General features: G+C 37.6%; 1 protein-coding gene across 1 annotated transcript in view; it reads left to right on the top strand.

The window, feature by feature from the left end:
• The window catches only part of lrp1bb (low density lipoprotein receptor-related protein 1Bb), a 301838-nt gene that overhangs the window by 243040 nt on the left and 42219 nt on the right, over positions 1 to 16579 (top strand). The window contains exons 53-65 of the mRNA XM_044132659.1: positions 119 to 259; positions 479 to 666; positions 4591 to 4774; positions 4861 to 4946; positions 6856 to 6978; positions 9267 to 9448; positions 9882 to 10081; positions 10577 to 10765; positions 10913 to 11061; positions 11342 to 11435; positions 11618 to 11734; positions 12623 to 12742; positions 13579 to 13698. Of these exons, the coding sequence (XP_043988594.1) occupies positions 119 to 259; positions 479 to 666; positions 4591 to 4774; positions 4861 to 4946; positions 6856 to 6978; positions 9267 to 9448; positions 9882 to 10081; positions 10577 to 10765; positions 10913 to 11061; positions 11342 to 11435; positions 11618 to 11734; positions 12623 to 12742; positions 13579 to 13698 (1893 nt within the window). The remainder of the gene's footprint in view (positions 1 to 118; positions 260 to 478; positions 667 to 4590; positions 4775 to 4860; positions 4947 to 6855; positions 6979 to 9266; positions 9449 to 9881; positions 10082 to 10576; positions 10766 to 10912; positions 11062 to 11341; positions 11436 to 11617; positions 11735 to 12622; positions 12743 to 13578; positions 13699 to 16579) is intronic.

Here is a 16579-nt window from a genome sequence, read left to right as displayed (position 1 = left end):
AAATCTGTTTAACATAATTGACACTTAACTCTGCAAAGGTTCCAACCAAACTGAAAGCTCTGAAACTGACAAGTCCGAGTGTAACTTGATGAGATAGTGGCTCGGTTTCTTTTTTTAGTCTATCGCTCCTGTGGATCTGGGGAGTTTCGCTGCGGGGACGGCCGCTGTCTTCTCAGCTCTCAGTGGGAGTGTGACGGCTATGCGGACTGTCCCGATCACTCAGATGAACTGCCGCTGAACCTCAAATGTCTTGCTGCAGGTAAGGCTGCTGTTTGGCTCTCTGTAAGAATCTCTTCATCAGTGTCACCAGCAGCATCACTCGACAAGGAAACTGGTGGATTTATATGAAGGAAACAAAAAGGCCTCTGACTTTCTGAGTTTAATTTATTGGCTATTATCCATTATGAGGGCAAGGACTTTTATGAGCTTTCATGGTTGATCACAGGGTGTTGTGATAGTTTTTCTTTGTTCTCTTCAGGAAGCTTGTGTAATGGCTCCTTCTTCATGTGCTCCAATGGCCGCTGCATATCTCAGGGGAATCTGTGTGATGGGAAAGATGACTGTGGAGATGGATCAGATGAGAGGAACTGCAATGTGAATGAATGTTTGAACCGCAGAGTCAGTGGGTGCACACAGGATTGCCAGGATCTCACCGTGGGCTACAAGGTAAGTCAACAGAGAATTTATAACACTGCTAGACAATATATTTCTAAAGGATTCATCACCCCTAAATAGTTTTATATTTAATCATGCTACAACAAGAAACCTCAGTGAATTTCATCAAAGGTGGATTCACACCAGCCCCGATTAGTACGGTTTAGTTGAACTCTAGTTAATTTGCCTAGAAAGTCAATTTCATTTAGTGAGGTGTTAATCCGCTATCAAACTCTGATGAAGACTAAAAAGGGAATTCTAGTCCACCTAAAACCAAATCTGGATTCAGCTGAAGTGAACTCTTCCTTGTGTGGTTTGACTGCATGTGAATGCCAAGCGGACTGGAAAATAAATACAATCAAACCAAATCACTAAGTTTGTTTAGGAAATGGCCATCCAGTGTTTTGCCAACGACAAAAAATAAATCCTAAAATCACAAAAATCTGACACCACTCCGTTTTTGGTTTCATTTTGTGAAGAAGGAAGGGGCTGTCAGAGTCTTCGTTAGAGGTTTTTATGTTGTGTCCTTCAGTAGTCTTTGATGGAGCACCTCCACAGGTGTGAAGGTGAACATGTTAACAGGGTTTGGTGCGTTTGCAGTATGAAAGTGAACTGCACCAACTGAAAATGTCACAAATGTTTATCTGTCCTTCACATAAAGTCCAAATAAAAGTTTGAGGAAAAAGTTTGAGGGGTGTGAATACTTTTGCAAGACACTGATTGAAAATACATTACCTATTCACATCTATACTTAAACTCAAACTAACTCAAGTTTAGCAAAAGTAAGCATGGTAAGAAACAGATATCATGTGTCAATATCTGTTAATAATATGTAATCTGGCAGCTCAGTTAATGAGTCACAGCACAGCCATTGTATATTTCAACATTTTACCATGTGACTTACATTCCAGTAGTCAGGTAAATCACTACAGTGCAAAATTTTTATTAAAAAACTTCCCTGACCTGCAGTGCTGAGCTGCAGCAGCAACATTTCTAATTCACCAGCAGGTGTAATGTGGGGCTCATATCAGTAGTGGTGTGGACATGAATGATTAATGACTGATAATAAATCAAGCCTTACTTTTCACATCATTAAACAGATAAAGATGGGATGGACCATATATATATTTATATACCGTACATAAATGTACACTCTTTCTTTGTAACCTTGAAAGCCTTTAGATGGAGGTGGGTAGATTAACGATAAGCAAACAACTGTGATCCACCTTGCTTCTTCACTGTGCCATGTCATTGTTCTGCTTCTGGCAGCACAACAGTGGCATTTTGATATGAGGGCTGTCTCCAGGTCATGGCCACAACCGCTGGAGTGGTTTTGTGGTCATCCTGGTTGTCAGATTGTGGCAGTTTTAACCATTCATTCCTGAATTTTATTGTTGTGTTCTTCCGCGGCTTGGTGTTTACTGCTTCAGAAATTGCCAGAAAGCACAAAAAAAGGGCTTTGAGCTTGTCATGACGGGGGCAGATCTGGACAAAGAGCACATCAATGCAAACCTTTAGCTCATCCATTTGTGGCCTGAACAGGGAGATCAGCAGAAAGGCCATCAAGGCTATAACTCCGCATAAGGAGAGGATTTACAGTTGGTGCAGAACAGCTGATACAAGCACTCTTAAGTTATTTTTGGTTTCGCATTGGTCACTGAGGTGGTCACTGAGGTGAGGTTGAATCTTTGAGCCACAGAGCAGTATGCATAAATAGCTCTGGAAAAAATTAAGAGACCACTGTACTGAATTCCAAAGAAAACCTCATGGTTATAACACCAAATATTGATTTCTGAACCCTTCCTGAATTCAAACATTAGTATTGTTGTTTCTAAATGAATATGAACTCTCTTTTTTTGCATTATTTGAGGTCTGAAAGCACTGCATCTTTTTCTTTAATTTGAACATTTCTCATTTTCCTCAGATAAATACTACATTTGTGCTTGGAATCTCAGGGGAAAGTTGTGAGTAGTTAATATAATAAAAGAACAATGTTCATATTACTCAAAGATGTGCCTATAAAAAGTTAAATCAGACAAACTAATCATTCTAAGTGGTCTCTTAATTGTTTTCCAGAGCTGTCTGCTGCATGTGTGTGTGTGTGTCATGCCTTTCATGACATGGTATGTCAGCTTTCCTGCTTTGCTGGAATTCTCTATGAAACAGCGACTTGCGTAAAGAGAAGATGTGTTCACTTTTCATTTTACACACTGTTTTGAGATCTTAACACCAGTTTAATGTGCTGTGTTAAAATTTTGCAAAAGAGATAGGGTAGCATGTCACTTATAGCCCATGTCTTTTCAGCTGTTTTTATCGCAGTCAACTCAGTAAGTATACACAAAAAGCCCTTCAGTTTCTTTCTGGAAGTATCCACAAAGTCCAAACTCCACAGAAATAAAGGCTGCACATTCCACAGCCTTGGTGCTCCTGTGTGTGAAAATCAATATCCTCCAGTCCTGAAACGAGAGAGGGACTATTAAAAGGTTCTGATTGGAACACCTCAGTGTTCGATTCGAGGTCTATTGCTGTATCATGTTAGCAATAAATATATAGGAGCTGATCTTTTCAAGCCTTTGGAGGTTAAGATAAAAAAAAATGTTGAATAAATTCTAAAACTGACTGGTAGCTAGTCTGTTTAAATTCAGTTTCTCCTGGGGCCCTGGGGCTAGAAGAGGACCTGAAGCAGTTGCAAAATTAATTTATGCCTCAGGCCACCCGGCAGACATGCATGAAGAAATTTTAGGACAGATCCAGAGATTTCTACCATAGCCCTCTTTCTACTTATTGCATAATGACCGAGTGTGTCAGAAACCGAGAAGAAATCTTCAGATATACCCTTAAGTATTAAATATTACATTGATTGATAAATGGTAAGCCAATTAGAAACAATATAAAAATATAATCAATCTAATAATATAAAAGGGAGTCATTGTTTAATAGATCCACCACTTTGGTTCCTTTCACAGCATTTAAAGAAACTATTTGAATAGCATTTTCTTTCACTAAAGTGACTTAAGAGAACGCCCTCTTGATAAAATGCCTGTTGTACATCAATACGTTCTTTGGAAGGGCAGAAAGTTTAAGTGGATGTAAAATTTGATTGCATCAGAACTTTAACATGTTTATCACATTTATGGTTTTGCAAATAATTATAACTTTTTCTTTCAATATTATTTACTGGAACAGGATGATTGGGAAAGGAACTTTTTTTGGCATATAACACAGATTTAATGTTGACTTGTAGGTTATGGTTTGTCATGTTTTGTTGTATTTTTTTCCCCCCAGAGGGGAAAACGAAACAACAATATCTCTATGACGTTTCCTCTTGTTTTAAGTGCCAGTTTGCCTGATTGAAAGTCTCTTTCCCATTTGATTCACTTGGAAGAATGTTAAAGCAAACACTCAATGAGATTTGGTAGTAAGATGTTTTGTTGTTTTTCAAAATAAAAAATATATATCTTCCTTCGAGCTTAGCTTGCTTTCTAAAACTACAAACTTCTTTGTGATTTTATCACTTACATTTTTGTAACATCTTTGCTTTGTTCTTATTGGATGGATTAAGAGTAAATGTGTTTCAGAGTAGAATGTTGTCTTGTAAGTAAACCTTAAATAAAAAAGGGAAAGCCGATAAAGAATAAAAAAGGGAAAGAAATTCTGGTGAGCCAACTTTACCTTATTTTCGGCTTGAGGAAGGAGATTTAAATGGCCACTAAATTTGTAGACATTACTGTTAATAGCAAAGCAGAAAATAATAGAAGGAAGAGTTATTTTCTTTTCACATGAAAGTTATAGAGAAATACGTCGGAACTTAAAACGCTGATAGTTTTAAGTTATTCTTATTTTCAGTTTCATTACATTCTTATATGTTTTCATTATATTTTTCTATACCTCCAAGCAATATTTTTTTATGTTTTTCATGTTTTTTTTAATGATCAGTGTAAATGCTGGCCTGGTTTCCACCTGAAAGATGATGGGAAGACTTGTGTGGATGTTGATGAATGCTCCACTACCCTCCCTTGTAGCCAGCGCTGCATCAACACCTATGGGTCCTACAGGTGCCTCTGTGTGGATGGTTATGAACCTGTGGATCGCAACCCAAACACATGCAAGGCTATATCAGGTCAGCTTGATTGTTGCTTTCTCAATTTGAAGCATTTCCTCACATAACCGTACAAGTCCCTTAATGCCATGCGTTCTGTATTTCAGCTGAGGAGCCCTTTCTCATCATGGCAGACCACCATGAGATCCGCAAACTGAGTGTGGATGGTTCAAATTACACCATCTTAAAACAGGTAATCTCAACCTATTCAAAATCACAGTGTTCGTAAAAAGCTTTGATCTACGGCTGCCAGTCAAATTAAGCATGTACAAAGTCAGATGTTAGTTCAGTCGCGCAACGTCTGGGGTATCAGCAGCTGCTGAGGACACTGGTCTATACATTTGTCATAAAACAGAAGAAAATAATCTGTTCATGTAAATCTGTGCAGTTCATTATGAAAAACAAACTTCAAAAACTAGGGTGGAAGAAAGTGGGCAATTCGCTTAGTGCAGAACAGAGGGGTGAATTTGCTTAATCGAGAAACCGTTGGAGGGGATTTTTCAATCATTTTCAGGTCTCACTGCTGCTCTGGGCTTTAACTGTTGATTATCACAAAAGGCAGGATGCAATTTACCATAACTCACCTCACGAGTATCTTACATCCTTTTCTCACAGTCAAATTAGCCTGTTAACTCAGCCCCTTGACTTCTGATAAGCGCAAGTCATTACAATTTCTTTTTTTAAATCAGACAAATATTCATCTTACTTTTCAGTTTTTTTACATAGCTATATATATACATATATATAAAACAGTTTTTTTTATATACATATACATCCATCCATCCACCTATTTTCTTGTCCTTGTCCTTAGTGGGGTAGGGCAGGATTGCTGGTGCCTATCTCCAGCTGGACTTTTCAATGAGAGGTGGGATCACCCTGGTCAGGTTGCAGTGTGTGTGTGTATATATATCTATATCTATATCTATCTACATATCTATATATAGATATAGATAGATATAGATATATATCTATATCTATCTATATATCTATATCTATATATAGATAGATAGATTTGTATAGGTTCAAAGAAGGGTTCAGTTTTAAAATAATAAGCTGAGCTTTGGACGTCTCACAGTGCTCAGCTCTATCCGTGTTCAGAAAATTTAAAACAACTTCAAACCTACTAAAACCTGGCTGTCCACCTAAACTAACAGCCTGGGTAAGAAAGATCTTGAGGATGCATTTTTACAGCAGGCATAGACCAGCTGGTTAGAACAGACTCAAGAAGAGATTAACTCATTTTCAAAACTTTGTAGAATTACACTTTCACTTGAAGGCTTTGGTTGTTAGGTGATGAAATGAGAAGGTGTTTAAGGAAACTATCTGACCTGCAGCATCATTTTAATGAGATAAAAACAGAAAAAAATAACTTTAGTTTTTCCTGTTTTCTTTTTATATCGAATCTCAGTTAAAGGGTCTCAATCCCTCTTCATGCTGTCCTCCAGGTAGATTCATAAAATATACCTTTCAATTTTAGAAGTACAAGAGAAAGGTGGATTTCATCGCTGTAACAGATACGTGGAGTACAGGAATGTTCCTTCAGGACCCTTTGGGACCTGTCTATGAAAGTGTTGATCTGATGAAGTCATTTCATTGCACCTGTCAGATTGTCTGACATGTGTTCAAGGCCCCTACAGTGTGAGACAGCAGGGTGGGGGCACTTGTTTGATGTGCTGCACTGTCTGATTGACAGTGAGCTAAACATTGAAGAAAGGTACCTCACTCTGCTCCTTTGATCAGACTTCCGCTTGCTCTCCAGTCAATTTTAAAATTGCTTGTATTACTGAAAGCCTCGAGAGCTATGGGATATCCACCAAAATCAATATTGCCTGTGCTGCACAAAACATATCACATATAAAAAGCACATGAGTTTTTATTTTTATTTTTTTACTTTTTAGCAATGCAAATTGAAATCACCTTTTGGTTGAGCAGATGAAAATAAATGTGTTTCTGTTTAATTACCAAATGTTGTGTATTTATGGTGGCAGTTAGAGTGACAGCCTAATGCTTTCAGCCCCCCACAGGGAACTTAGCTTGACCCATTTTAATTAAGATAAATATTCATATGCTTTAATATGCAATGTGTGTTTTCTGTTTCCTAGGGCCTCTATAACATCATCCACCTAGATTTTGACTACAAAAAGGAATTCATCTACTGGGTGGATTCAACCAGGCCGAGTGGTCGAAAGATCAACAGAATGCGCCTAAATGGGAGCGACCTTAAGGTAACTGAGGAGATATTGCTGCTGTGACTGACGACCATATGTTGCTTGTTTCACTTTGGAGATGAATCATTGCGTCTCCTGTTCTTACTCCCACTTCAATTTTTAGCCACCTATCTCAGCTTTGTTTTTGCTCAGTCTAATTATCAGATTTTGCCGTTTAAAAACATTTTCTGCTTTTGAACAACACATGGTTGAAATAGCTCATTATCACCGCTCAGCAAAAGATAGGTGTCTTTTATATTTTACACTTTCGACATCATAGATTTTTTTTTTATTGCTTCAGGAAAGAGCTTCTTGCTTGCTTAATAGCTTAGATAGAGTGCCTGCAAAGATAACTAATGGCTGTCAAATGAATGTGGCAAGCATCGTGTTACAAATGCGCTCTCAGGTGTTGTCACCAGGTTGGGTAAGGTCGGGGGATCGAAACCCAGATAGAAGAGCTGATGGGACATTAGGATAACACTTTCTGGGTTCCCGTGCCACATCTCATTAGTTTTTGTGCGCTGAGCAATAGGCTTATTTAACTCTCTTACATCCACAGTTTTCAGCCTGAGCCACTGACATCGCTTAGCAAACTGTCTGAAACACAGATCCATATAATTAGAAAAATAGTTAGTGGACATAATTCTTTTTATTTTTCAATTAGACTTCAGCGCATTATTTCAGCTATATAATTTAGTTTTATTCCATTTAGCTATATAAACATTACCTGTGTCCATCCGTGATCTCCATTTTTAAATAATCATTTTGCTTCAGAGTTGTGTTTCTAAAGGTAAATAAAGATTTTTGCTGACATGCAATTCTTTTTGTGGCATTTGTTGCCATGAAGTAAATTAGTTTATAAATATGCTCATATTTAACTGCCACCGCACTTCTTCATGCTCCACACAGGACCTTGATATGCTGCGACAATGATTAACTAACATGACCTTGCTAAAGAAGGTTGGTGCATGCTAAAAACTGTGTCTTCAACGCTCATACTTTATGCTTCCTGGAGAGCCCAAGGTATGCCAAAGGATCTCACAATCCCCTGCAAATACCCTTCTTTTTTTGTCATTTTGTTTTTTAACATTATGACAAGGTCATAAGGAGGTATTCTGAAGGTCTTACTATCTTTTTGTTGAAATGGCTGAAAAAATGGGGTGTCTAACCGACTCCACTTTTTACATGCAGATCACTCAACATCCTTTTTCATGTTTATTTTTTGAAAAGTCATATTCAAATGTTGACATTTTCCAAATTTTTTGTGAAGCAGTTATTCTGAACAATAGAAAGTGAAAACCTAGATTACTACAAGTAGAAGGGTCTTTACGTAAAGAATAGAGCTGGGAATTTAACGCATTAATTTTGAGGAAAATTAATGTGTTTATGTAGTCCAAAGGACACCACTGCACTTTAGACTACATTTAGTCTTTTGCCTGTTCGTGCACATGTTCACATGCCTGTGGTGGTAAGCTACATTGTAGCAATTGCTGCCCTGCAGCAGATCGACAGGAACGAGGTTACCATACAACGGGAACCCTCTGACCGCCACCATTTTTTTCTTTTACTGAGAAAATCTTTCATGTGTTCAAAACCTATTTTCTTCACTGCAGCGGGGAAGACATTTGATTGTAGAGTCTAATTTTAAAATCATCACTCATTTCTGCTTGACCTTATTAAACTGCTCCCCATGAGATTAATCAAGTAATGACTGTAGGTGAACACCTTCTGCTTTGCGAAAATAGCATTTTCAACAAAATCTATCCTAATCCTGAACACATATAACACATATATGGTAGTCTTTATTTGCAGTATACTAGTTAGGAAAAAGAGAAGGGGGGGCGACATACAGCAAAGGTCTCAAGATTGCGACTCAAACCCCACACTGCTGCATTGAGACTAATAGCCTCTGTATGTGGGGCGACCGCTCTACATCTACACCCCACTTGCATTTCTTTATAAATATATTTGAAGGACTGACCTTTTCTTCACAAACTAGCGTTAGAAGCAGGCTTTTATCTCTGACAGTGTTCTGTATGCAAATGCACATTAAAATAAAGCTGAGGCTTTTGGTCTGCAGCCGCCTTAGGTCATTACATCACCCTGCAGTATTCTTAACAACCTTTTGTCATGCACAGGACTCATGTTTAGCAGTTACCATGGCAGCACATGACAGCCTCTCAAAACCATTCCGTTTGAAAAGTTAAGAGAGCCCAAAATGCAGTAGAAAAAAAGTATTTTGCTGAACATAGCTTATCAGGTAAACGTTTTTGAGTGTTTCAAACTACCTTCATCTGTTTTAACAGATTGTCCACAGGACAGCAGTGCCCAGTGCTTTAGCAGTTGATTGGATTGGAAAAAATCTGTACTGGTGTGATGCAGAGAAGAAAACACTAGAAGTGTCAAAAGCGAACGGCCTCTACCCAACCATCCTGATCAGTTCTGGTCTGAAGAACCCCACAGATCTTGCTCTGGATCCCCAGACAGGGTGAGAATATTAAAACTAAAGAGTTTACAATAGCTTACAACTGAATTTTATACTTAAAAATTACTGATTTTTGAATGGTTCTTAAAGCAAGTTTTTTCAAATGCATATTTAAAAAAAAAAAATAAATCATAGAATTTTTGTCTGATATTTATTTAGTTGGTGCTTACATACATAATCTGTGGAAATGAGAATTTCCGTTTTTTTATTTAACATGTAGTGTTATTGTAGAGGCAATCAATTTTAGGCATTTGTTATCATTTTCAGTATTTTTGTTTGCTTTTTACTAGCATGTATACTCGCATTGTTCATTTTTACCTCCACTGATTTATGTGACCCATATGTTTTATCACCTTGTTATTTTGAACAGCACTCCATTTTAATGTTGCCTACAGTGACATGCAGCTTTTCTCAATTCTGCAATATTTGTGACTAGGTATGTGTTCTGGGTAGACTGCTGTGAGCCCTCTCAGATTGGACGTATAGGCATGGACGGCCGCGGGCAAATGGTTATTATTGACACAGAGATCTATAGCCCCACTGCTCTCACTATTGATTATACCAACAAGAGACTGTACTGGGCAGACGACAACCACATCCTGTTTGCCAACATGGATGGCACCCAAAGACGCAAAGGTGAGCAAAAAAAAATGGTGCGATAACATAAGTTGCACATTTTAAATTTTAAAATTAAGTTTAGACAAATTAAAGGGAGTTCACCTTGATCTTTTACCACTGAGTATGGCAGTGATGGTGATTCATATACAGTGTTTTTTATTTTTTTTATTTTTAAATTTTGTTTTTTTACATTTATTTACAAGTTTGGACATTCTTACAGCTTACCATCAACTTGTGACTAGAAAATGAGAAAATATCTGAAAAGTGTATGGCACAACTGCAAGCAAACAAGAAATTAAATGGACAGGCTTAGTAAGAGCTGGTTTAATCACATAAACAGCCAAAAGACGTTCTTTACAGCTAACATTGGGATGGTTTAGATCAGGAAACTAAAAAACTCCAGTCCTGAACATCTATTGTTTTATTTTTACTTGCGTCCTTTCTCTAACACACCTAAATCAAATGCTTATTACTAGGCCTCTGCAGAACTTAACATATGACTTCCTTTTTTAGTGTCCTATGACCACATCCAAGGAGTAATGGCACTGACTTTGTTTGAGGACTTTGTGTATTGGACTGATGGGAAGTCCAAATCACTCCGACGTGCTCACAAGACTACAGGCTCTCAAGCGATTGAGCTCCTCAACTCCTGGCAAGCCATCAAATCAATCAAGGTCTACCACTCACTACGGCAGCCTGAAGGTAAATAGTGCATCAAACTCTCATGTTTGTTCCATCCAGCTAACAGTTTTGTTCCTTAGTTGTTGGGTTTTTTTTTCAGCTGGAACAAAAACATGCCTGATGTCAGACCATTTGAGCTCTGTCTTGTATTTGTATTTTGCTGTCCAGTGCCCAAGCACCAGTGCCAGATTGCAAATGGTGGATGCAGCCACTTATGTCTTCTTTCCCCTGGGGGGGAACACAAATGTGCCTGTCCCACAAACTTTTACCTTGCTGCCGACAACAAAACCTGCCTCTCCAACTGCACCTCCAGTCAGGTCAGCTTTTTTCTTCCTCCTACTCCACCATGTCTACACCTGCTGTGATCATGTTGTTTGCTCCTCTGTTCTGATCAGCACTGTTCCACCTGAAGGCAAATTGCTTTACTTTCATGGGCTTTTCTTTTCTAACATGAAGGGTGAAGGAAATGTTTGGGTATTGATTTTAACTCTGGCTTTGAAGAAGGTAGAAGTCTAACCAGGCAGTCGAGAATGCATGTTGACTTCAAATTGTGTTCACCCACTCCCCTTCGTTTTTGTCTCTTTTTTTCCAACACAGTTTCGCTGTGGGACAGATGAGTGCATCCCTTTCTGGTGGAAGTGTGACACGGTGGATGACTGTGGAGATGGCTCAGACGAACCCCCTGATTGCCGTAAGTGGAACGTTATAGTTGTAAACCATAAAAACATAAAATATGGGGCAAAAACATGTTTTTTTTCTCTCTCTATTTTCTTGTTTTGGTCACCTGTTACAGTCAGAGCTTTGACCTCTTTTATAATATATGTGCCATTTTTATTTCTAATTCCACACTGGGTTACGCTTGATTTTAAACAGCGGAATTCAAATGTCAGCCTGGGCGTTTTCAGTGTGGTACAGGCCTTTGTGCGCTTCCTCCCTTCATCTGTGACGGCGAGAATGACTGCGGTGACAACACGGATGAGGCTAATTGTGGTAAGTGGATAGTTTACTCTGCTGGAGTACCTTAAAACATATTCATGTCAGTCACTTTTTCACATGTTGATGTTAAAGCAAAAACATCAATGTGTTTTATTGGGACTTAAAGTGATTGATTATAAAAACAATTAACTAGTTGATTATAGAAATGTAACCTAAAGATTGATACTTACAGAAAAACACTTTCTCTTATTGCAAATCATATAAGTTCCAAGTTAAGAGGCTCACTGGTAACAAAAGTGAGGAGGATTGAAAGTAAACATGCATTTAGTCATTTTGTGGTTTTTCTATGGGTGTCATATTAGAAGTTAGACTCTGAAGGGAATTAAAGAGGCTTAATGACAAATCCAAAGCTGCATGATGAAAGATAAACTGACAGAAGAGCAAATAATAAGAGGTTTACTGAAAAAAATACTTGGTCACAAATTGAGCAGAGTACCAGCATTGCCCCAGACTCACCATGGGTAAATATAATGGGCAGATGGGTCAAATAACAAGATTCCTTGTTGGTGGATATGAACAGGCTCAGAATAAATGACCTCAGTTGATTTGAGATAATATGTCGACCACTCCTACAAGATGCACCAACTGTTCTCCGGCTCACCAGTGCTATGCAATGGCAGAAATCATGAAAACACAACATTAATCATATTCAACTCATTTTCTTATTTTTCTCCTAATCTTATTCTTATAGATCCTAACCCAGCTCATTTTTATATTGTCAGGTCATAGTCAGAATTACAAAGTAATTAGAAGCATATTCAGAGCTTTTTAAAATATTTCTGTCTTTCTTACATTGAGTATTCAATGTAGTGAATAAATGTGTTCATGGTGTTTTTTCGTTTTGTTTGATGTTGCTCTCCCTCTTACCATTTTTCCTCCTAGAGACATACATCTGCCTGTCAGGCCAGTTCAAGTGCACCAGAAAGCAGAAATGTATCCCTCTAAACCTGCGCTGCAACGGTCAGGATGACTGTGGTGATGGAGAGGATGAGACAGACTGCCGTGAGAGTTTGCAACATTACAAATTACTGTCTGAAGAAGCTATTAATAATGTATTGGAATAAGAAGAATTGGATATGTTTGTGCAAGCACTTCAAAAAAACTAAAAACAAATATACATATAGTGCACAAAGTTTTTGATGGATGTATTTTTAAATTGGTACAAATCATGAAAAAAACATCCGAATTTTGCATTTTTTTAAACCTTTATTTCATGCCTGTGCTTGAACTGCATACAACACACCATTAGGATTACGTAGTCCTCATTAGGCATTCTGGAGACAACTTGTGTTATGGCCTGCTCTTCTGAAAAGGGATTAGAAATTGAATCGCATAGAGGATAAGAGCAGATTTTGTCTGCAGTGATGTAACTCATCAGAATATCACACCCTATCCTGACTTTTCGCCGGATGCGTTTGTCTTTCCGATGATTACAGAAGGGGTGAGAGCAAGGGAAGGAGATTGCGAGAAAGTCAGGAAGAGAAAAAAAAGACTTTAATTAAAGTGAAGCTAATTACTTCAGCCCTGCTTAAACTACCAGCATGATTGGATGTGTTTTTGAATGCACTTTTGTAATGAACACTGCGCCACTGAAATTAAAATGCTATTTGAAACAATGTCACGTTATATTAAAAAGAAGCTGCTCCTACCTTGTTGTAATATAGCATGAAAAATGAGGTCAAGGAAGATGTTCGTGAGGCATAATTTACTTCCTCACTGTGTCTTGCGTCGTGGTAGCATTCCATGATGACTCAGGTCTTTCTACAGAGAAAAAAATTCATCCTGAATGATGAAAGATGTTGCTCTTCTCTCTCATACTCCTTTTTTTCTGAAAACAGCTGAAAGCACCTGCTCCCCTGACCAGTTCCAGTGTAAGGCATCAATGCACTGCATCTCCAAGCTTTGGGTTTGTGATGAGGACCCCGACTGTGCAGACGGGTCAGATGAGGCCAACTGTGGTGAGTTATGTAACATTAGTTTCCCAGAAAGAACACTTGTAGAAATCTGCTTAGATTGTGATTAATTTTACCCTTGAGTCTATTCTGGTCTGACTCAGTGATCCAGTCATGTTACTTGTTCTTCTGGTCCGACTCTCAGCTGAAAATAGATGCCTACAAGGCCACCAGCTAGCATTGTCAAAGATGTTCTTGCCAGTTAACAACAGAAATTATCAATTTCGATATAACTCTTAACTGTGTAGTTACTAACAAAACAGTAATATAATCTCTCAATTATACAATCACACAATGGTCTGGTGGCTTGAATGGCTGTGAGCTGAGTTTAAACTTCCTTTGGACCTGCAGTGAGAGAGTTTGTTACATCATGCGAAGAAGAGCAGCCATCCCTGTAGTGAGAATAACATTATTGGTTAAATGAACCAACAAGGGGATTAAAATATCAGTGAAAATATGTTTTCTAAAACTCCTGATACTTTTTTTTGTAGATTAAAAGGTTTTCATCAGACTGAAAATTCAGTTCAAATCAGTAACTTCATTAGTTTTAGAATGGTTTCCTGTGTATCTCTTATAAAGAGATGACACAAAGTAATTGTGAATATCTGGAGGTATCTACAACTACTCCTAACCCTCAGTTTTTATTTTAATCAGTTTTAAGTACCGTATGACCTTTCACCTTAGGCAGGGACCTTGAGCTCATTTTCTTTGAGGGCCATATCAAGATCATAAATCTCCTCAAAGGGCCAGCTGTGGCACAATGTATCTGTAGAACAAACTGTTAAAATTTGAATTAATAGTTGTCTGTGTATTCAATTAGTACTTTTTCAAGTTATTTAATATTGAACATCTTTTAACATTGATGTAATTTGGTACTAAAGTCAAAAGCTGAGGCCCCAGGCCTTCAGTTTGACACATAAGGCTTCAAAATTTAGGTTGAGTTAGTTTTTCCACACGCGGAGCAATATAGTTAAATGACTACGTTGATTGTCAACAACACCACAAGCACAGTGTTTGCATGTTTTAATATTTTAGTGTTGGTTCAGCCTCTCCTGTGCTTCATTTTTCAGAAATTATTTAAGCTGCAAGCTCAAAGTAAGATCAATTATACAACGTATTAAAGGAAATTGGAGTGGGATGACGGAAGTTTAAAAGATCCTGACCATTACAGTTTTCATGAAAAAAATCTAAACTTTTAATGCACAATAAAACGTGCTTTCAAGACTAGTTTCTTTACAACTTTTACTGTACACATAGTTGAGGACAAAACAAGAAACATTAGATCACCATGGGAGATTTTAATAAACAGTGACCACAGGAGGTGCAGTCAGCTCCAAAAACAATAACAAAGCTTTCACAGCAGAGAAACCCATATCATTTCCTTATCAGTCCCAAAAGAACATTGTTTCTTCATTTATGAGAATTTCAACAAGGAATTCATTAAAACTGTCAGCAGGAAGAAAAAAAATAACTTAAATTATTCCCTCACATATCTGGTTGTTTTAAACGAGCCAACAAGATTGCCAGATTTTATAATAAGTTGTTCATAAAATATGCATTTTTAAGGCAAGGATGTCCATGTGATATCGCTATTGTCTGGTCATCAGGTTACTAGGGGGTCTGAAAGCACTGTTCTTATTTTGATTCATGTGCTTTCACACATATATTTAGTTCTGCCTAGGTGTGATGGCACTGCTTGATTTGATCATTCCCAGAATGGCTGTTCTTGCCAGATCTGAACATGGCCTGTGATGCAACAACCAGCACAAACAAGACTGATTTATTGTTTTTTTGCCTTTACTGTCAAAATTTAATTAGTTTTTTGTTCTGTTACGTTTTGATACCAAGTCAAGACGTGAGATGAAAGGGAGAGTTGGGTGTAAGATCCATGCAAGAGAGCACCAAATATTTAACTAAAACAGAATTACTCTTAAACTAAGCATATCATAAATTCATAATTATTCTGAAATGCTTATATGTTTATATGCAAATTCTAATAAACTGAACAGATTTAGAATGTTATTTTAAAAAAAGCTAACTTAAAATCTTCATACTGCAGTAGTTATGTACTTTTCTGGGGTTTTTTTTTGTTGTTTTGTTTTGGATTTAGTGAGTTTGTTTTTCTAGTTGATACAGGCATCAACTGATTGTGGACAAAATGGAGATTTATTTTTTGGACAGTTTTATTTTCAGCAGTGAGAAGGTAAAGTGACAGTATTTGATGTGGTTCACTGTAAGGGATATCAGGCTGGAATCCTGATACTAGATTCTCCCTTTTCTCTTGTTTATAGATTATTTCTACCTCTTTCACTGAGATCCAGGGATTAAATAACTCCCACAAACCCTCACTTCTCCATATTTCCCTTAAATTACACCACATCTCAGAATACTTCAGTTGCTTTCAGGACATTTGTCTCCTTTCTCAGCACAATTGTAACATAGGAAGTATGTCCAGTTTGTTTGTTTTTGTTATGTGAGTGGATGTGGGCATGTTTTACTGTGACTGTCGCAACTATTTCAGAGCACAAAGACAAAGACTGGGTGTGGCTTTGACTCAACACCATCCAGTTTATACTCAACTTACTTTGGTCCTCATGCTTTGATGCTATGAATTTTTTTGTAGTCTGTTTCATGTACCATTGTTTTTTTTTTCACTTCTGCTTCTATGAGTGATCACCTTAGAAGATCCTCTAGCAAAGCTAAATAAGTAAAAATTAAATGAACCACTATATGTTTAACACAGATGGTTTTTGCTCCTCAGATTGTTTGAGCAAACAAACTTCTAGCAAATGACATATCTTCATTTATGCCTATTTTTTCTACACTTAAAATACCTCTGATAGCCAAAGAAAGTTGTTGTTTTCACTTTTAATGAGCTCTGACCCAA

The sequence above is a fragment of the Gambusia affinis genome, linkage group LG11, assembly GCF_019740435.1.
Source record: "Gambusia affinis linkage group LG11, SWU_Gaff_1.0, whole genome shotgun sequence".
In the NCBI taxonomy this organism is placed as follows: Eukaryota; Metazoa; Chordata; class Actinopteri; order Cyprinodontiformes; family Poeciliidae; genus Gambusia; species Gambusia affinis.
The sequence above is the reverse complement of the archived record's forward strand: the minus strand, read 5'-3'. Positions and strand labels throughout refer to the sequence as shown.